The 21,265-nt window shown below is 37.8% G+C and overlaps 1 protein-coding gene across 1 annotated transcript in view; it reads left to right on the top strand.

Moving 5' to 3' along the window:
- The window catches only part of atp9a (ATPase phospholipid transporting 9A), a 79,616-nt gene that overhangs the window by 14,541 nt on the left and 43,810 nt on the right, over positions 1-21,265 (top strand). Inside the window, exons 5-13 of the mRNA XM_066702750.1 lie at positions 1,489-1,547; positions 3,950-4,001; positions 8,000-8,094; positions 8,856-8,936; positions 11,101-11,176; positions 11,893-11,969; positions 12,632-12,792; positions 15,659-15,801; positions 20,253-20,365. Coding sequence (XP_066558847.1) covers positions 1,489-1,547; positions 3,950-4,001; positions 8,000-8,094; positions 8,856-8,936; positions 11,101-11,176; positions 11,893-11,969; positions 12,632-12,792; positions 15,659-15,801; positions 20,253-20,365 — 857 coding nt within the window. The remainder of the gene's footprint in view (positions 1-1,488; positions 1,548-3,949; positions 4,002-7,999; positions 8,095-8,855; positions 8,937-11,100; positions 11,177-11,892; positions 11,970-12,631; positions 12,793-15,658; positions 15,802-20,252; positions 20,366-21,265) is intronic.

Here is a 21,265-nt window from a genome sequence, read left to right as displayed (position 1 = left end):
CACTGTGAGTCCACAACTCCCACAGCATCCTAGGGAGGACTGTTTTGCTCTCACTGATAACATTGCTGAGCTCCCAGCCACAGGCTTTACTGGTGCAAGGCAAGCCAAAGAAACCCTGGTAGGGTTAAAAGCCCACCCAATCCTAAACAGGGTCTGCCCGTTCTGTGATGCCTAGTGGGGTATCTCAGTCAGAGCTAGCAATGAAGTTTCAAACATGGATGTTTGAACTTCCAAGGTTCAACCTGTGTTCTAGGCTTTTACCTACTGAGCTACTCTGGAGTTTCATGGACCACCATTATTTCATTAAAAACAAAAATCACGCATTTTAATGCTGCCTTCTATGTAACTGATTGAGACTGCTTCAGACACTGCCCAAATTTCAAATCTATGTTTTATGTCTGTGAAGCAGTCCTTTTTTTTAATTTGATTTAAATAAAACCGAAATGAGCAAGTAAAGTGTATGTTCATACAAAGCACACAAAACGCAAGCAACAGTTATTTATTCTCCTGTGAAATATATAATAATCAAGGCTCTGCTCCGATTGAGCCCATTAACTGTACAGGACCTGAAGTTGTCTGGGAGTGAGTTTGGATTCCCATAAAACCTTAACAAGATTTCGATTCCAGGGGGGACGGGGGGTGGGGAGAAAGACATGGTGCTGCTAAGTTGACCACACATCCTAGAAATGCAGGGAGAGTGATGCGGTTTTTAATGTGGCCAGCAACAGTTTTGCCATCTTGGAGGAGGAAACTGATGTAGGGGCTGTAGTCTCTTCATTGTTGCTGTTTAAAGTCTTTAAAGTCATGGCTGATTATGATACATTATCACAGAATTCAGGGAAAAGGGGGCTGCTATTGGTCCTCTAAATTCTACATTGACATGTCCACCAAAACAAGAAAAAGTTACAACGGGGAAAGAAAAATAATAATCACCATTGAAAGAAATCCATTGGCTTCTTCCTGTTGCTGTGCACAGTAGCAGCAGATGGCGAGGAAAGTGGAATGTTTACCTGCAAGAGCTGTGCCTTGTGTTTATGGCTGGTGTACAATAATGTATATTCAAGTAGAGAACCTCATGCTGAAGTGTCAGTTTAACCCTGTTAGATGAGTGAATATGAAGACCATAAAAGGTTAAATATGAGTAGTTGGTTGGTGCATTTGGGAGATATTTTAACTCTGCAATATTGAAATTGGGTAGCTTGAAATAATTGTCAATTGAGTGTACATATTTGACAATCAATTGTCAATATTGCTTATTAGAACTTAACTGACAGTAATTATATTTAACAAACTCCGATATTTCTTTATTGAGGTGCTTTGCCTCACAAGTTAAGTAGATCTTTTCATTTTTAAATATCTGCACCTAGTTTCTTGCATATGCACAATCCATGTCAGTTCACATAACCTATGAATGCATTGTTTTTTAAACCTTGAAAGTGCCAGTTCTTTGTCTTCTTCAAGTGATTGCTCCTTTTCATTTGTCTGCAGGCACTGTGAAAGTGAAGAGCAGCAGTATTCAAGTTGGAGACCTCATCATAGTGGAAAAGGTTTGTTTCTCAATAAGGGGGGATGGGGAAAAAGTGTTCTGCACCTGTTCAGTTATGTTTCTGTCATACAGAGATGGAGATAAAAACAATAAAAAAAATTGGCACTGTGAGAGTCTGCATTTTCAAAAGTGAAAACTCTTGAAATAGTGCAATGGTGCAATGACCTTGTGAAAACCATAGCAAAGTGAATAGTTCTTCAAGTGAGTTCAACTCTAAATTGAGGTTGGGTTATACAAAATCAGCAGAAAGGAAATCTAAAAGTATATCATTAAGTGTGGATTGAGTCGTGAAACTAATTTTAAATGGCTGAATTCTCACAGCTTTTTTATTGGAAACCAACAGATGCCTGAAATAGCAGGTCATGCAACATTGAACTGCAGCAAAAAGTTAAAAACAGCCTTTTTTTTTTTTTTCCGAAGCGTTTTGGTGTGTTGTTAGATACAGGTTGTATGAATATGGTAGGACTCAGTTTCCACCTTGCGGAGGGGTGGGGGCGTTGAGACGTTGCAATTATTTTTGAAGTATATAAGCAGCAACCACAAGACAGCGGAAACAAATTGAAATTGACTTTGCTTGTATGTCTTTATACAAACTCTTTTGACCACCAGGTCACAGGTCATTTTATTAGGGTAACATACCAACAGTATTTAAAAATAATTCACTGTTTTAATGTGTACCTCAAACACACAATATTTGCATTTACCTTGTATACATTACATTTACATTTTCATTTTCATCAAATTTTTCTAGAAATTTGGAATGTTGATAATAGTATGTTCTGTATTGTAAAGTGCAACCTGTTGTAAATCATGACAGTTGAAGAGCAGCAGCAAACCAAATTAGCAATGTAGAAAGTGTACCATATGAATGAAAGGTTCTCCATTAAATTAGCAAAATAAAGTATTACAAATCTTTTCTAATTTGAAAAGGACAAGTTTTCCATGTTCTGTAAAGGAAACCATTTCACTGAAATGAGCCTGTAACAATAGACTTCTTTATTTTCTAATCTGAAGCTATTGCAATATATAATTTTGCAATATTGGAACTCTCTCTGGAGTTCAGGAGGAAAGTTCTCATTTGATTTAGTTTTTTGGACTGTTTGAATTCAGATTCATACAAAAACATGATGAAACCATATTTGTAGATTTCTTTTTCACACAGGTTCTACCAAATACCTGTCAGTTGGCTTAAAATGTCAAAACACACAATGCCTTCTTCATCGTTCTTGGTTATTAGTAATCCTATGTAATTCCTTTCAGGAGTTTATTTTTTAGTGCTGCTCAGGTGTTATCTTCCTCTTGTCTCCTGTGATAATGCGACTATGGAGTGTGGGGGCCTCTTGGAAAAGTCTTCCGAAATGAAATGCGAGATGGTTGCCACAGGCTAATGTTACTGCTTGCCATTTATGTCTCTCTGTTCTCTCAAATGTCTTGTTAACAAAGCTTGAGCTCTCTGACAAAATACACTTAGCCAAACAATTCACGGAGGGCACTTTCCTGTGCAGCTAGACTCTGAGCTAGCTAGTCATTGTTCAATTGTTTCTATTTAGAAGGGTCAAAAATTATTCAAAACCAATCGGGTGAACGTTTTCAGAAACACTTAATTCTGTGGGATTGAATCTTATTAATTTAAATAAATGTTTTGGGGAATTATTGAATGTTAACTTCTACATTGTAATAATATTAACTTAAGAGAGAGCAATATTGCATAATCAAGTAATACTGTATGTTATTTTGACTGAATATAAGGAGCTGCATAGTAATGGTTTCATTTGGTGAAATCTGTATCCTGAAAAATTTACATTTACCTGAATTAATCAAATTTTAATGAAGGCAGGGCACAATCCTGAATACAATCCATTGGAGAATACCTGTAGAACATACATTGAGTGTCAGCTATGCAGGGCCCAGGTTAAATCACTTGCTTCTGTTAAACCTGATTATCCTTTGCCCAACTTTCCTAACGATAGACATTTGGTTGTCATTATGCCGGTTTACTCTGTTAAAATTGTTATTGGAAAATCTTTATACTGCATGGAGTAACATAATACAAAATAGGTCAAATATCGCTTCAGCGTTCTAAAAGAAATCTAAAATGGGAAAGATGCATTTAAACATCTGCTCTCTTCATCCTAAGTTGCTTTTTAAATTCAACCTAAAATAACTGGAGAGGTTAATTCTAAAGAGTAGGCCAGAGAGAGTGTATCTCACAGTTAAGGATGCATTTTGAACAAGCATGCTTGATTTACAGGAAGGCATATTACTTTGACTTACCCAACGCAGGTAATGGGAAACATTTTACAAAAATGTCATTGAGTAATACATTTAACAGTTAAGGCAGAAAAATGAAAAGGTAAAAAGGAATCTGAAGTCATTTTTTCTTTCCTGTTTCTTGCTGTGTAGAACCAGCGAGTTCCTGCTGATATGATCTTTTTGAGGACCTCGGAAAGAAACGGTAAACCTCTGAAATTCATTCATCCTCATCTTAAAAACAGGATAACTGGGGAAATTGCTCTTAAAAAAAAAAAAAAAAAAGGGGGGGGTTGGGAAAGGGATTAAGATGGAGGATGTGTAAAATATCTAGAAAGCTGTCTTTTTTATTTTTTCTCCTCTCCACTCTTTGAAAATGTTGATTGGGAAGGTTGGTTGCGTTAATGTACTGTCTTTCAAATCTTTCATCTCTGCAGTCCTGATTACAACTATGCTGTTGGTCCCATGTAAATATGCATTTTAATGAGTCTACAAAATGTACATTAAGTGTGTCCGTATCCAGGTTTTTTTGACACCTATACCAGTACCTATCAAAAGTGGTCCAAAGAAGGAAAAGCGGTGAACAGAGTCATGGGCGGCCAAAGCTCATTGCACGTGGGGAGCGAAGACTGGCCCGTGTGGTCCGATCCAACAGACGAGCTGCTGTAGCTCAAATTGCTGAAAAAGTGAATGCTGGTTCTGATAGAAAGGTGTCAGAACACACCTTGTTGCGTATGGGTCTGCGAAGCCACAGACCAGTCAGGGTGCCCATGCTGACCCCTGTCCACTGCCGAAAGCACCTACAACGTGAGCATCAGAACTGGACCACGGAGCAATGGAAGAAGGTGGCCTGGTCTGATGAATTATGAGTTCAAGGTGTTGACTTGGCCTCCAAATTCCCCAGATCTGAATCCAATTGAGCATCTGTGGGATTTGCTGGCCAAACAAGCCATGGAGGCCCCACCTCGCAACTTACAGGACTTAAAGGATCTGCTGCTAATGTCTTGGTGCCAGATACCACAGCACACCTTCAGAGGTCTAGTGGAGTCCATGCCACGATGGTTCAGGGCTGGCTTGGCGGCAAAAAGGGGGACCTACACAATATTAGGCAGGTGGTCATAATGTTATGGCTGATCGGTGTATATAAATAATGGATCACAAACTTGTTTTTCTACTGTAGCTATTATTTTTTTCCCAGATATTCTTAGAGATATTTACTTTTATGCTTGCCCCTCATAATGCATTGGCAAAGTCCTGGCATCCTCATCAATCAAGCTTCAAAGGTGGTTTTGTCTCATTTTAGTGGACCAAAAAAAGAAAATTCACCTTACTGTAACTGCTGTTCGTTTTGAAATCAGTTTTTGTACTTCTAGAACTTAAAACATATATATATATATATATTTTAACAATGAATGTCATGGTTTGGAATAATGGTCCTTTTTCCAAAAAATATGAAAGGTAACTTATTAACTTTTTTTTTTAACAATGAATGATTTTGTGTTCAAAAGGCTAACATAAGTAAATCTAATTCTATGGTAGTAGTAAACCTTTTTGTCCTTGGGGACAGTAAATCAGTTATTTAATCCATGTAATGCTTTGCCTGTTTTAGGGGCTGTTTTAAAAGCACAGACCACAACCCTTAAAATTATAACCAAACAATTGTTTCAAACGAATCTTGTCGCCTCAAGGTTATTTTGTTTGGGTTGGAATTTAGCCCCAGCTTAATTATTCAAGAAGATCCAGAAACAACTTTTATAGTTACACAGATTTTATTGACATACATTACTTAATGTAACATGAATACAACTTTAGCAGACTCCTTTAATCCAGTATTAAATCTAAATTTATATTAACATACAATATACAATTTTTTTTTTTCCATTTTGTTGTAGTTTGGAAACCAACACTTTTTGACAAAAGTTCTTCCCAAGAGCCCTGAATGATTTGCTTAGTTCAATTATCTCTTAAGTGTCACTGTATAAGCCATTACCAGTTAAATTCAGCTTCAGTAATAAGCAGCATTGGAAACACCACATTTTAAAGGTTTTGATTATCTGAGAAAAACGTTGAAAGTTATTCTGAGCTTAAATTCGCCCTCTGCCTCCCACACAATTATGAGGTTCCTGTGAGGAAATATGCAATTCCCATTTAAATTTAAATTTTCAATTTTTTAAATCTTAAAAGTAAATATTTATTAAACACATTTTTAGATGATTATTCATTCCTGTATTTGTATCTCAATTTGGAATGGATAGTTGTTATTGAACTGAGGTTACCGTAGCACTGTATTTCATAAAAGCCTGCTGAGATACCAGCACAACACACATCCTGCAGTTTAATTAACATATTATGTGACACTTGCAAGGTAGCTGAGGTGCCAGTGAGTGGCTTTGAGCTCCTAATGCCCAGACTCACAAGCTGCCTGTCCAAGAATAGGACTTGGTAGCTTGTGCTAAATCTAATATCACCCAGTTAACTCTACCACACCCCACCTTGGCAGAAATCCACCACTTATGCATTACCTGGCTCCAGCTGTCAAATGGCATAGCCTAGATTCAGTCCACTCCATGGTGTTGAAATATTATGGTATAATGTGATGTATTTCTGTTTTAACATGAAATAGAAATTGAGCTTGACAGATCTGTGGTGATAAGCTAAGGCTTATAATTGTTTCATGTTACATTCTGTGATGTATTTTCTTTGTTACAGTTGGATATTAAGTGAAGTTCAACTGCCAATTAATTGTTGCAAGATTTTATTTATTATAAAAAATAAAGTTTTAAGGATTCCACAGTTCATAGAAATGTGTTTTGCAAGAGGCCTAACTCTGAACACCTGACATTTTATCTAAGTTAACTGCAGCTTCCTGTACAAAATAATTTGTTAATCTTATGGGAAACACTGCTTCATAATCCTCTTCACAGATGGAGGCCGTTAGGTGTTTAGGAATAGCCTGGTGCCATGAGTAAAGCCCTTTTCCCAGCCCAGTGAGCTGCAGGTGGGATGACTCTGTGCATTTAGGAAGGATAGGCCTCTCCTTTCAGATCATCTTCAGGGCAGTGCATACCTGTGAGAATTTTCTTTTTTCTTTTTATATACAGGCCAGCTCAACATCGAATACAGCTGTGAATTTAAAGGCTAGAACATTTCACTTGGTTACGTGCTCAAGTTCAGGCTTGAAAGTAAACAAGTGAACTCAAAAACACTAAAAGTATTTACTTTATGTTCCAAGTAGTTCTGCACTGAAAACTCAAAGACCCAGTTCAAAGTGCTGTAAAACAGTGCTGTAAAAGACAGTGGCTACCGTTGCTTACAGTTTCTCTGAGTTATGTCCTTTTTTGACACTTTGTCTTCAGATACAAGATCCATGAAGTATTGTTGCCTCTGTTTACTGCCTGAGGAACTATAATGCTCTTGTGTGTAATTTGAAAATGCGCACTTGCCAATTGAAAAGTCACTTGTTCACCCAATGGAAAGCCTGCAACCACTCTTGCCCCACCTCCAAATGAACAATATTGAACAAATGCAGGCATAACACATTGAACACCTGTATTTAGCTCATTTAGTTCACATATCATAATCTTAAGAATTCAAGTGTGCTGTATAAATTCTGTGTAGTGCTGCATCTAATCCAACATTAGAAACAGACTTGGGATTGAAATCACGGTTTACCATGAATCTCCCATCTCTTATTTCTTAGTTTTCCCCAATTATTTACTTAATTGTAAACCAAGCTTTCAGTTAGGACCTTTTAAGATAAAATTAAGATAAATCCTATTTTTGTAATAACTACTAAAACTAAAGAAAAAAGGAAAATAATTATTTTTGGAATATGCTGAATCTGACACTATGTAATTTAATTTAAGGGCAGAACGTAAAAGTACGGTCACCCTTGACAACAGTGCCCCCTTGAGGTCCTGCTCTGTCCTTTCTGGTCTCTGTGTACTTGTTCCTCTACCAGCATCAGAGTGTGTCAGTTCCTGGTTACCAGATGAATCACAAACTGCTTTGTGGGTTATTCTTGCGTGGTCACACTCTCCCTCCTCATACTGCTTGAGCTCTTTGTGAACTGCACAGGGGAACTATGACCTGAATCCATGAGGGGAAAGTAGCATGTTTATAAAACTTGGACTTGTATGTCTGTTTTGGAAGACTGCTGTCTGACATTTTCTTGTTTCCCTCACCCCATGTGTCTCTTCCCAGGCTCCTGCTTCCTGAGGACAGACCAATTGGATGGAGAAACAGACTGGAAGCTGCGTCTCCCTGTTGGCTGTACCCAGAGGCTGCCCACTGCCTCTGTGAGTGCAGCCCCCACTGGCCAGCAGAGTTTGTTGGCCTCTTTAATCTACTGTCACCTCATTTGGCTGAATTAAGCAAATCATTACATCAGTGACAGAATTGAGGAGCTCAGCTGGAGTGATATACCAGAAGGGACTTGAATTGGTCATGGAAAACCCCACCAAGAGATTTCTAAATGCATTAGGTCTGTTGCTTCCATGTCATTGATAAGGTTCTATGTGACCAAAGTCCACTCCTCCTTTGGTGGCTAAAGTGTATTTTTTTAAGATTATCATATTAAAGGTCATGTTTATGGCAGTAAACTTCCAATGCCCTATACACAGGCACACAGGCACACAGGCATCCACTGTGGCCACTTTTAGAAGTCCTTCCAGTATAAGTAGTCTGACTTTGAATGGTTTGGTTATGATGTACCTAAGTGTTTCATATTGGTGTACTGATTAAGTGGAAGCCCCCCCCCCACACACACACACACACACACACACACATTCATTGTAAAATTTGGCTCTTTTCAAATATGATTTGACAACAGTATTTGGATCTGACCCAGTTATCACCTGGTCTTCCTTTGTGTATTTTTCAAAATGACCTATCAGTGAAGCAGGACAGGCATTACTTTGTTGTAAGTGGCCCCGGACCACTTCTGTCCCCTGACACTGCTGAACAAACTGTGGAGACACTCGTGTTTCTGATCAAACACAAAAATATTCACTTTCATGTTCTGCCACTAATCATCCCTTCTCACTCCTTAACTTTACAGGATCTTCTCCAGATCCGATCGTTTGTTTACGCTGAGGAGCCCAACATTGACATCCACAATTTCATCGGCACCTTCACCAGAGTAAGTTCTGTCTGGTGGTCACCTCCCTCCCAGGTTTATTGGGAGTGATTAATGCTCTGCACCCTGTCAAACCCCCCAAAAATGCGTCAGTGTGGTTGTCTGACTCTGCCAAGTGAAATAATAGTGAGTGTGAGTCAGACCAGTTTTCATATATCAACAAGTTGAGGAGTTGCTGATGCATTTTACAACTGTGACAAACCAGTAATTAAAAAAAAAAAAAACACACACTAAACTATACCTAAGACAAAATCTAAAACCAGAATCTTTGAACCATTTACTAGCCCTGCCTGAGTGATAGCGTGCCAGAGATTTTTTTTAATTTGATATGTATGTGTGTGTAAATATATATAGATATAGATTTATATAGATATTGTTATGCCCCTATTTTCCCTCTCGCTTAACCTTCACTAAAGATGTTGCTGCTCTAAAAATGGTGTGGTGACCTCAAAGTCATTTGGAAAACCATCTTCTGGTCTGGCCTAAAAATAGTCGCCCTTAAACCTAATCATTGGTGTTTTATTTTAAGAATTTATTTATTTTCCCTTTTCTTCTGCAGTGAAGTTTGATGGACTGTGTACGGCAGGACTTTGTGTCGGGGGGGTGGGGGGGGGGTCGGTCATTGCAAAACAATATGAAAATCAACAGTGTAGGAATACATACAATGATTCAGATATTTTCCAAAAGCATGTTTGCTATTAAAGTCAGACTCTTGTATGGTAACTTTTATGATTTGCAGAGAGGTAGCAAAAACCATAAAAATGATTCACAATATCCTCTTGCTTTGCATTTTCATGTCTTACCTGTGTGTCATGCGACATTATATGTAAAATAAACAGATAAGCAAATGTATTGAAATTCTGTGAACTCATTGAGTTCCCTGTGAGGTATAGGCCAGGGGCTAAGACTTGCCAGAAAGACGGAACACGGCAATCAAAATGTGATAATAATTGGGGATACAATCATTTGTTATATATATATATTTTTTATTCAAATACAAAAAATATATATATAAACAATTCTTGACTCCTGCTTTTATCTGAAAGTATTAATATACAGATAGAAAACCAAACCCATAACACTGCGTTCATTGTAAGTTAGAGGGAGAATACATTTAGATTTATACAAGCATACCTGAGTCAAATGCTGTTAACCTCGGGTTTTGTATACCTGAGCCATGAACCCAGAAACCTATTAGAAATGAGAATTAACCAAGGTATAGTGTGGGTAGTTACACAGACCACAGCGGATGACTGAAGATGATTAAAACTGTCAAGTCTGTGGAAATGTATTTGAAATCTAAATACATATGATGATTCTTTTTGGAAACAAGACTACTTAAGTTGAATGAAAAGCCAAGAGGGCTGAGAATTTTTTTTTAATTTTTTTTTTATTTGAGACGTTTTCCATATAACATCTGTAAAATGTTATGCACCTGATGGATTTACGAAAGAGAGGTTCCTTCAACAATTTTCATCAGATTGTTCCAGTCACCTACATCCCTTTGTGTAAAGGATAAATTCTGGGGTGTTAAAGGCCTTTTAGATCGACTAGATCGCCAATAACTTTCAGAATTAGGAGAACTTGACTCAGATCCTCTCTACCTCACATTATAGTAATTCAGTTATTTTAACCTGTCTGTGTATGACCTTCTTTCAAAACTCGTTTTCATTTACATTTTTTTCAAAACAGGTAAATGCTTTTTTCTACTAACACAATATTATAAGTGAGGTCTAACAAGCATAGTACAATTTTAGCATTACTACTTTGATTCATGTGCATGCAATTTTTTTGGTCCTTTCAGGTGTATACCAGTCCATTTTGCTATTCCTTTTTCCAGTTGCTCTGTAATTAATGTGTTTGGGCCTTCTTTCTCTTGGGCTTTGTGTTCCTTTGCAGTTTTTGTCAAAACCTGAGTGCCCCTCTCCACTTGTACACTGTCCTTGACCATTGAATGAAAACTTTGAATGAAAACTTTGACAACTTTTGACTCAATGGAAACACTATCAAACACTTGGTTTATAATCTGATTCTTGTTGGCCAGTGAGTAGAAGTTTTCATTTAATCCAGACCTCAGCTGATTGGGCTAATGGCATTGGTTGGTTGTGATAGTGTTCCCTGGAGGTGTTCTTGCAAATGACTAAACCATGGTTGTGCTTTTCTGTAGGAGGATGGGGACCCTCCAGTGAATGAGTGCCTAAGCATTGAGAACACCCTCTGGGCTAGCACTATCATTGCCTCTGGTAAGAAATTGTGTGTGGGTTGGGGGGGAATTCTATTTATTTTTTTCTTCTGCCAAGTTTTCATTATTCTATAAATTAGTAATATGTATGTTGGCTATATGTTAGTTCAAAGCAAGAGGTGTGTACAAGTTCAAGGCTCATTGATTTGTGAACAGTGATTTTGGCATTCATTCTCTGCTAAAGGATACCCCTGTCACTCCATTGATATATCATTGATAATGAAGTATAGTTTCATGAAAGATATTTATTAAACTAAATACATTACAGAGTAACATGTTTTTTCTAGGAAATAGTGTGAGTCCTTTCAACTAGAACTGTATGCATAGCAATATAATCATATAGGTCAGCACTTGTTTTAACATTTATGCAACTTTGTTTCTTTATTTAACCAAATGAGTGAAGCAGTGCACAGTAAGAAATTATCACCTTTTTTTTGGGGGGGGTGTTATACACAAAATGATATGCAGATTTTCTATTTTCTATTATTGGCAGAAAATTAATGTTATTCCCTTACGTTATCTTTCTTTTTTACAGAAAAACAAAACCAGTGATTATTTGTAAGCTATTGGAAAGTGATTGCAATATGGGCCACATATGCCCCACCCAAGATGCTTTGTTTTCATTCTAAAGTGGAAGATAGCATATGCAGTTAATGTGACCGTACCTAAATATTGTGTTCAGTTTTGTTAATCTTTTTCACCTTTTCTGTATTTCAGGAACTGTTGTGGGAGTGGTGATATACACAGGGAAAGAACTGCGCAGTGTGATGAACACTTCAAACCCCAGACATAAGGTAAGGTTCTTTTTATGATGTTCCTGTTGCAAAAAAATCATAGAACAATATACATGCAGAATATAAAGAAAAGAACACAATGTAGTTCAAACTGATAATATCTTGTGTGTAAGAAAATATTCCTCACAAAAATCTGTCACATGTGAGGCAGATATTATAGTTAATGGGTTAGGAATAACGTCATTATCAATAATAGACCACCACCAATAAAATCCTTTTCCTGCTTCCAAATATATTTTCCATTAATCTGTCATTTACCACCTTTAATTGAGAGAATTAAACTTCCTTCTCTGCCTGAGTCTTGTGCTAACATTAAAAAATAAATAACCTACATTTTGGATAATCACATAGTGATTGTAGTGGGTTGCCTCAGTCCTGCAGGATTTGGTAAGTCTTCAACCACCCACCTGTATGTAACCTGGCAATAATCCTTAATGGGTTTGGTTTAGCAAATAACCACTCTGATTAAGTAATTGACAACATAAGTGGTACAAAACCAAGACGATCGTATAGTTCTTGGTGCTTAATTTCAGTGATTGCGTGTGTGTGCGTGCGTGCATGTGTGCATGCGTGCGCGCGCAATTGGTTTAAACACTAAATGTAACAGTACTGTGTTGAGATGTACCCACGAGCATCTGAAGTCTTGTCCTCTGGTTGGCTAGGTGGGCTTGTTTGACCTGGAAGTGAACTGCTTAACCAAGATCCTGTTCGGGGCACTGGTCATTGTCTCCCTGGTCATGGTGGCTCTACAGCACTTTGCAGGCCGCTGGTACCTCCAGATCTTCCGCTTCCTGCTCCTCTTCTCCAACATTGTTCCCATCAGGTGAGCCTCAGCACGACTAGGGATTTAAAATCTGCTTGTCTAAATATTTTTCTTCTGTATACGAGTTTTTGTGTGTCTGTGTGTGTATGTATGTATGTATATACACTCACCTAAAGGATTATTAGGAACACCTGTTCAATTTCTCATTAATGCAATTATCTAACCAACCAATCACATGGCAGTTGCTTCAATGCATTTAGGGGTGTGGTCCTGGTCAAGACAATCTCCTGAACTCCAAACTGAATGTCTGAATGGGAAAGAAAGGTGATTTAATCAATTTTGAGCGTGGCATGGTTGTTGGTGCCAGACGGGCCGTCTGAGTATTTCACAATCTGCTCAGTTACTGGGATTTTCACGCACAACCATTTCTAGGGTTTACAAAGAATGGTGTGAAAAGGGAAAAACATCCAGTATGTGGCAGTCCTGTGGGCGAAAATGCCTTGTTGATGCTAGAGGTCAGAGGAGAATGGGCCGACTGATTCAAGCTGATAGAAGAGCAACTTTGACTGAAATAACCACTCGTTACAACCGAGGTATGCAGCAAAGCATTTGTGAAGCCACAACACGTACAACCTTGAGGCGGATGGGCTACAACAGCAGAAGACCCCACCGGGTACCACTCATCTCCACTACAAATAGGAAAAAGAGGCTACAATTTGCACAAGCTCACCAAAATTGGACAGTTGAAGACTGGAAAAATGTTGCCTGGTCTGATGAGTCTCGATTTCTGTTGAGACATTCAGATGGTAGAGTCAGAATTTGGCGTAAACAGAATGAGAACATGGATCCATCATGCCTTGTTACCACTGTGCAGGCTGGTGGTGGTGGTGTAATGGTGTGGGGGATGTTTTCTTGGCACACTTTAGGCCCCTTAGTGCCAATTGGGCATCGTTTAAATGCCACGGCCTACCTGAGCATTGTTTCTGACCATGTCCATCCCTTTATGACCACCATGTACCCATCCTCTGATGGCTACTTCCAGCAGGATAATGCACCATGTCACAAAGGTCGAATCATTTCAAATTGGTTTCTTGAACATGACAATGAGTTCACTGTACTAAACTGGCCCCCACAGTCACCAGATCTCAACCCAATAGAGCATCTTTGGGATGTGGTGGAACGGGAGCTTCGTGCCCTGGATGTGCATCCCACAAATCTCCATCAACTGCAAGATGCTATCCTATCAATATGGGCCAACATTTCTAAAGAATGCTTTCAGCACCTTGTTGAATCAATGCCACGTAGAATTAAGGCAGTTCTGAAGGCGAAAGGGGGTCAAACACAGTATTAGTATGGTGTTCCTAATAATCCTTTAGGTGAGTGTATATATATAATGTGTGTGTGTATGTGTATATATATATATATATATATATATATATATATATATATATATATATATATATATATATATATTTATTTATTATTATTTTTTTTTCAGTCATTACACAATCAATCAGTTATAATTAGATTGGTTTGGACTAACTCTCCTGTTGACATTTGTAAACAGCTTTGACAGCAGAAGCCCACAATTTATGGGCATGAAGACTGAGTCGCTTTCTCATCCTACCAGTGGGTGGTCATCCCCGGGGCACACTGATTGGGCTCTCTGATTGGGGCAGTGCTGTGTCCACTCAGGTTTCCACTGCTGTCTCTCTGCTGTATTTTTATAAAATACACACTGTAGTGTATTGGTCAGAGGTCTGCATAACTCCGGTATGTAGGCCAGGGGTATCCAGTGCTGGTCCCAAGGAGCCCCAATCCAATTTTTTTGTTCATGATTTAAAGGTGATGCATACAGCTGGCTGGATCGCGGTTCTCTAGGGTTGAAGACACTGTTGGAGTATCTCAGAGCAAAGCACACTGGCTGCTCCACTTAAACCTGTTGCAATATAAGGTCCAGTCATGTACAGAGTCATGACCTTGTGTCCTCTCCCCTGGAAACTGTGTTCAATTGTGTTTGTGTGAGACTTTAGTGAAATCTAGTAAACCTAATTCCTATACATGCTAATAAGTTTTTTTTTTTTTTCCTTCATTATTAGAGAAAATGCCAGGTGTTTTTCCAAGAAAACCATCTGGCAGATTGAGTTAATTGTAAATTTCTTTGCAGCTCAAGACATTTTCATTTTCCCTCCCAGCGATAGCTGAGCTACTGAAATAAATGAGGAAATGTCACTTTCCTTTTTACGAGCATGAAACATTTGCCCCCTAATATGCATGGATGGAGAAAGCACATTCCCCTTCAACTTAGTCCTGATGTTTAACCTCATGGATGTCAAAGGTCGTTGTTATAGTGACCACCACAAAAAAAGGCATTTGTTTAACCAAACAAGGCTGACATTACATTGAACCTCTAAATCCCTATATACAAAATTTTCATCCTCAACTTTTCACAAACTGAATATAATTTATAGGATTAGGGTCGCACCAACACCACTGTGCTGCTTCACATTTAACTTGCCTTTGCATATTGTTCCAGTATTTGTTTATTCTCATGTATGCTGTTTATAGTTACAGAAACATTAATATGCAGCTCTACATTTTCAGAGACAAAAGGAAATATCGTATGCTAAGTTCTAATAGACTGCTTTTGTGTGTGTGTGTGTGTGTGTGAGTGGCAATGGCAATATGAATTGGGAAGCACAGATGGATTTAACTTTCTGTTATCCCTGTCATTTCTGCTTTTTTGGCACCACTTGTTTTGCTCCCTTATCCATAATCTTACCTCTATTCCAATTCTAACTGAACCTTATCTTGGTTGGAATTAGAGTATGGAAAATGATTGTGTGCTCTCATGGGAAGAGATTACTACCTTGATCTTGTGAGTTCTTTCTCTGATTCTTTCTTTCTCTCTCTCTCTCTCTCTCAGTTTACGTGTTAACCTGGACATGGGAAAGATGGTGTTCAGCTGGATGATCCGAAAGGACTCCAAGATCCCTGGCACTGTAGTCCGAGCCAGCACTATTCCAGAACAGCTGGGCAGAATTTCCTATCTCCTCACAGACAAGACAGGTGAGGATGGCACCTTATCAGTGGGTGAAAGTGGCCTTGAGACCACTCAAAGCCTGCAATTGGGTCTGGTTGACCTGTGAGTTTTTTTTGTTTTTTTTTAAACCAAAATGTCTTTAAGAAGCATGAGTGTAACAGCATAGCCAGACGTGGATGGTTCGGTTATCTGACGGGAGTTTCTATTCATTCATTTATTCAGTATATTCCTTGAAAAAGAAAATAATTATATTATCCTCACGAAGGAGCCTTCAAACTCAGAGAGGAGTGAAATAAAACAAACACTCACAGGGAATCTATCACTGCTAATCTAACGTGCTCCAAAGCAGGGAACAAACTGCGGTGATCTTGGGATCTCCCTGAGAGAAGGGACCGAGAGCTTTAAATAAGGTGAAGCACAGCTGTGTTGAGGGTGTTGACTGCCGTGTGTATCAGCACGGCAGGTGCGTCTAACTACCAGGTGTAATGCAGGGCTGACTTGTTACACTGAGGTTAGGGTTTTATTTCTCAGCTAAAAAAAGTTTAAATGTATTGTAGTTTAACTAAAAAAACTATTTTCAATCTGTTCATCGAAAGAGTATGTTATTCTGGCAGTTATGAATTCTACTCCTTGCTTGTGAGGTTTTTCCTCTGTTATGAACGGATAGAGATAAAGGCACACATTTAGGGAGAATTATTCCTACTGAAATCTGTAGGCCACAGAAAGCTTACAGACCCTGAATCTTTCAGATATCAATTTATGTTTTTTGCATTATGATGAAGCTTTCTAAGGCAGCTTCTCTGCCTTTCTAATCCTGTGTAAGTAGCCAGTGCCAGTTGATTTTTATCAAGGGATGATTTGGCAGTCAGCCCCCTTAAGAAAATAATCTTAAAAAGCTTGCAGTTGTAAACCATAACATTTTATTAGTTTTGCTTTTGTATGTAGAATGAGCCAGCACTCTGTTAATGAGATGAGATAAATAAATCCTTTAAACACTTAAAGATTACACAAAAATAATATATTTATATATAGGCCTAAATATTTTTTATATATTGAATATGTATGTAATTCTGTGTGTAATACAAATGCCCAGGACAATCTTGATGTTGATACTAAACCTAAAACTTCCCTGATTTCCTTCATCCAAATCATTAGTTTTGTCTATATTGAATATAAGAAATGCAAATGCCTAATAGAGTGGTTACGGTTATAGATCTCGTTATTTTACAGGGACAACTGGCCCAATCGGAAGAAATGTGTGATGAGTTTTTAAATTCTGCTGCTTGGAAGTTAGAAGCTTTGGCTTCAGGCTTCAGTAGAGCTTGGAATAAATGTATTTGAAATTGGCTACAATGAGCTAAATAAAATGCAGCCTTGTTGTTGCTGAACGGTTCCTTATCTAAAGCCATACTGACTTGAACGTGCCTCACAGTTGTTACTTGCAGTGGAAAAAAATAGGGCAAGATTCAAACGATATTCCTCACAGGCTTAAATTTTGTTATGCTATCTCGTCGTCCCACCGTAAAAAAAGGGGAAAGGCAGTCATTACAGCTCACTAAAATTCCACCTTGTATTCCTAATTTATTATTATTATTATTATTATTGTTTATTATTTATTTATTTATTTATTGGCAGACACCCTTTTCCAAGATGACATAGTTTACAAAAGCATGACAAAGGTGCAGTAATGCATTTCAATACAAAATTCAAATTAATCATTAATCTATGTATTTTAAATAATTTTTATTTATTTCAATTTTTGGAGGGAACGGGAGTAAAATAATGTTTCCTCTTCTAGCAATCCAGTAAAATTGCTGTTCAAGCCACAGCCATTTCCTGCCATTCTGTTATAGGACACAAACTGATGTGTCTTTTGAAGTCCCTAATCTTAGGGCACTTTAATTCATTAGTGATCCCTCAAGGTAAGATTGTAGGAAAAGCTGTTAAAAAACATGGCAATGATTTATAACTTGTTATTACGGCCTTGCAGAGTTCTAAAATGGAATAAGGTGAGGGCTAATTCTTTTTAGATTAGCTGTACTACATAGGCTTACTAAGTAGGCTTTCCCCGCCTTAAGCAGCTGTTTTCCTGTCAAGGCTGTGCTTTATACACATAAGTACTTTCGGCGAAGGCTTTCTGGGTTATGGAGAAGGGTGAAGGATCAACCAGTACTTACATTTGAGCAACTGTTGTTGAACCCCAAGCTGCTGTCCTCTAACCTCCCTCTCAGCAGTGTCAGTTCTACTGACTACTGTCTGTTTTTCCAATTGATTTGGAAAATTAATATTCACTAGAGATTCAAAGACTATTGTCAATTTCTTTCTCTTTTTATCATGTGATAAATATAAGTGAATTATCTGCATTTCCCTTTTTTTTTTAATTATTATTATGTAATTGATTATATTTAAGCTGACTTACATGGCTTTACAAACACTAACTGAAACATTATTATATTTATATACACTGCATATACACAATAATATCATAGTGAGATAATTTGTAGTCTTCTTCTGCTTCTGGGCCTGTTTCATTCTGTCAATCTATACTATTCTGTCCATCCAGGATGCTATTCAGTTTTGAGCTGAATGTGCTCATGTTAAAGGGAAAGTATTTTGGTCTCTCTGTTGTTGGCTGAACATTGTGATTCAAATGTGTCCCATGTGTTAAAGAGTATCCATGTCTTCAGACAGGTTTTTGGAATATCATTAACATTACTCTCTTCTCCCAAGAGTGTGGTAAGAATTCAGTAGCATTTTATAGAAACTGCATCAAAGCTCATTCTATGAGTAGTTAGTTACAGATGGTTATTAATCATGCGTCATATGTTACAACAGAAGCAATGAAAAGTACGTATATTTCATGCTTTTTTGGTTGATTAGGAATGTTGGTTGGGTGCATTCCATACCAAGTTTTTCCACCAAAATGACAAGCTAAGAAAACGATCTTTTTGTTGTAAGTTCTGTCTTGAGTACCAGTAGATGGGATGATTGAGGTGGAAGAACAAGGCTAATTCCCAGCCGAAAATTGGCCTTGAACAGAAGGGGGGCGGTGGGGATTGACTGTCTGTTGCTTTGGGCGATGATGATTTGTGTTCAGAATGATGGGAAAGGGTATACAGTTTGTAACAGCACTTGCAGGTAAACATCTCTAAATGGATATCGGAGGAATTAATCATTTTTTATCGTGTTAAAAGTGATAGCTTTGAAGATTTGTTAAGGTTCATACCACTCCCAAAGGTTTTGGAGCTGCACTGGGAGAAAAGTGAGTTAATGGATCTTTAAATCAAAAATGAAGTCTGAAGGCTCTCATCAGGTCTTATTTACTGCCCGCCTTGTGTAGGCCTCACCTTATGACTGAGGGATTGAGCCCTGGGAAGGGCCAGTGTCACTTTATTCCAAGTTTATGACCTTCCAACAAAAGTAGGGAGGAAAAAAAATGTTTTCTTGATTGGAATTAAGAGGTTTAAAGGTTAAATGTCACCACAATGTTGGCTGTATTAGATCAAAGCTTGGTTATTCAGGGCTTTAGAAGTTTGTAATTTACACCTCTGATGCTTTTAAGCAAGTGTTAGGAAGAAGGTCAGAGGGTGGGATTGAGGGTGCATGAAAGTGTAGGCTGCCCAAAGCACAGTTGAGTCTTTTATGCCTTACTTGTTGTTAAAATAGTGCTGCTGTTGACATCAGTAGATAGTACCCTTTATATTTGTGGCCTTTTGCCTTCCTTCAATTATAACCTCCACGTGCATTAGCGCCTCACCTCATTTGTGTCAGTCAAGCTTATGGCACCAGACAGCATGAGTTCCTGTGATACCAGGTTTCCATTTTGCATATATTCATAGCAGCTTCTTGCAGTCCAAATGTTCTCCCTCACAAAAAATAGTTTTAATGGTTAAGATTTACAGTTCACTCAATCCTAAAAAAAATTAAAAGCAATGAACAATAACTTTGCCTGAAGTGTCCTTTAGTGAAACATGGAATGGAAAAGTTGCCTTTACCAATGAAGAGAGAGAAGATGGTCAAAAGGTTATGTAATGTATTCAAACACACACTACTCATTTAACAATACCGTTTTTATTATACTTGCTCCGACTGCCATCCTAGTCCTGATACCATAATTAATATCACCCTTACTCAGCCACATATATTCCAAGAGGTTAAATGCCAGAGTTTCAGTGTTAAATTATGTATACAGTAAGATTTATGGTGTTTTTTTGGTTTTGGTTTTTACAACCATTATGATAGAGGATAAAGCATATATAACAGTGACTGTAATAAACATATATACTCTTCTTACTCATTAGTAAATCCTTTTCCAAGTTTGGAGAAGGAACCTCAAGGTATATAGTAGTGAGAATTTAGTCAATATTTTACTTGAGTGTGTTTTGTGCATCTATTCCTGCAAATTTCCATTTGGATACAGGGATTATTCTTCTGTTCTGAAACAGATTTTCCTGGTTTTCATGGCATTGTCTTGCAGGGACCCTGACCCAGAATGAAATGGTTTTCAGGCGTCTTCACTTAGGCACAGTAGCCTATGGGATGGACTCCATGGATGAAGTGCAAAGTCACGTTTTCAGTGCTTATACTCAGGTAAGAAAGTACTTCCAGCTGCTGTCCACATAACCTAAATGTACAAAGCCATGACTAATTCAGACCACAATGACAAGTTTGCCCATAGTACCTCTGCGCTTACTGTATACATTGCACTGCCATTTGTTTTGTTAATCATTTATTAATCATTTAAAATAGAACTCCAGAATGAGAGTTAATAAGACAAGGGAGACTTGTTTATAATGATTTTCTTTCAAGAAATACTGTTCTGTTGAGTTATAACATGTTTTATTCAAATGTGCTCTTTGTGATGCACAAGTTTACCAGATACTTAGTGGGCAGTTGGGCTATAAAAAAAAAAAAAAAATCAAGCAATTAGCCCCTAATTATTATTTCTGTGAATGCCCCACTGACCTCTGCTGACAACTTTTGTCCCTTTGACACTAGAGGTTAGTGCAGCAGGAAGCAGGATTATCCTATAACCCAGCTCTGCCTAAGCTAATTTTGAAATTGCACAATTAACCCTGGAAACACAGCAGTCCTAAAAATAGCAGAACATTTTATTTACTGTTCAGTGTTCAGATTTCCTTAAGTTGGCATTCATATCTGCATTAATGTTACATGCCAACAGATGGAATATAATATTTTGCTAATCTCTGAATTCCAATTAATTGAATTCAAGATGTGAATTAACACTTTCTTACTACTGATTTAACTGGTTTTGAGTTGTGCTTTCCACTGCAGAAGGAGGGCTGATGAACTGGAAAGCATCCTGAGAAAATCTGTTCTCATGAGCTCAGAGGAGTGAATTGATCAGTAATTAATGCACTTTCTTAGAAGATGTAAGATTCCAATACAAATAAAATAAAACCTGTATTCTCAAAAAGGCAAATCACTAGCAGTGTATTGTACTTATAATTCAAACCGATATGAGGAGCT

Source organism: Amia ocellicauda, chromosome 4 (assembly GCF_036373705.1).
Source record: "Amia ocellicauda isolate fAmiCal2 chromosome 4, fAmiCal2.hap1, whole genome shotgun sequence".
Lineage (NCBI taxonomy): Eukaryota > Metazoa > Chordata > Actinopteri > Amiiformes > Amiidae > Amia > Amia ocellicauda.
The sequence above is the reverse complement of the archived record's forward strand: the minus strand, read 5'-3'. Positions and strand labels throughout refer to the sequence as shown.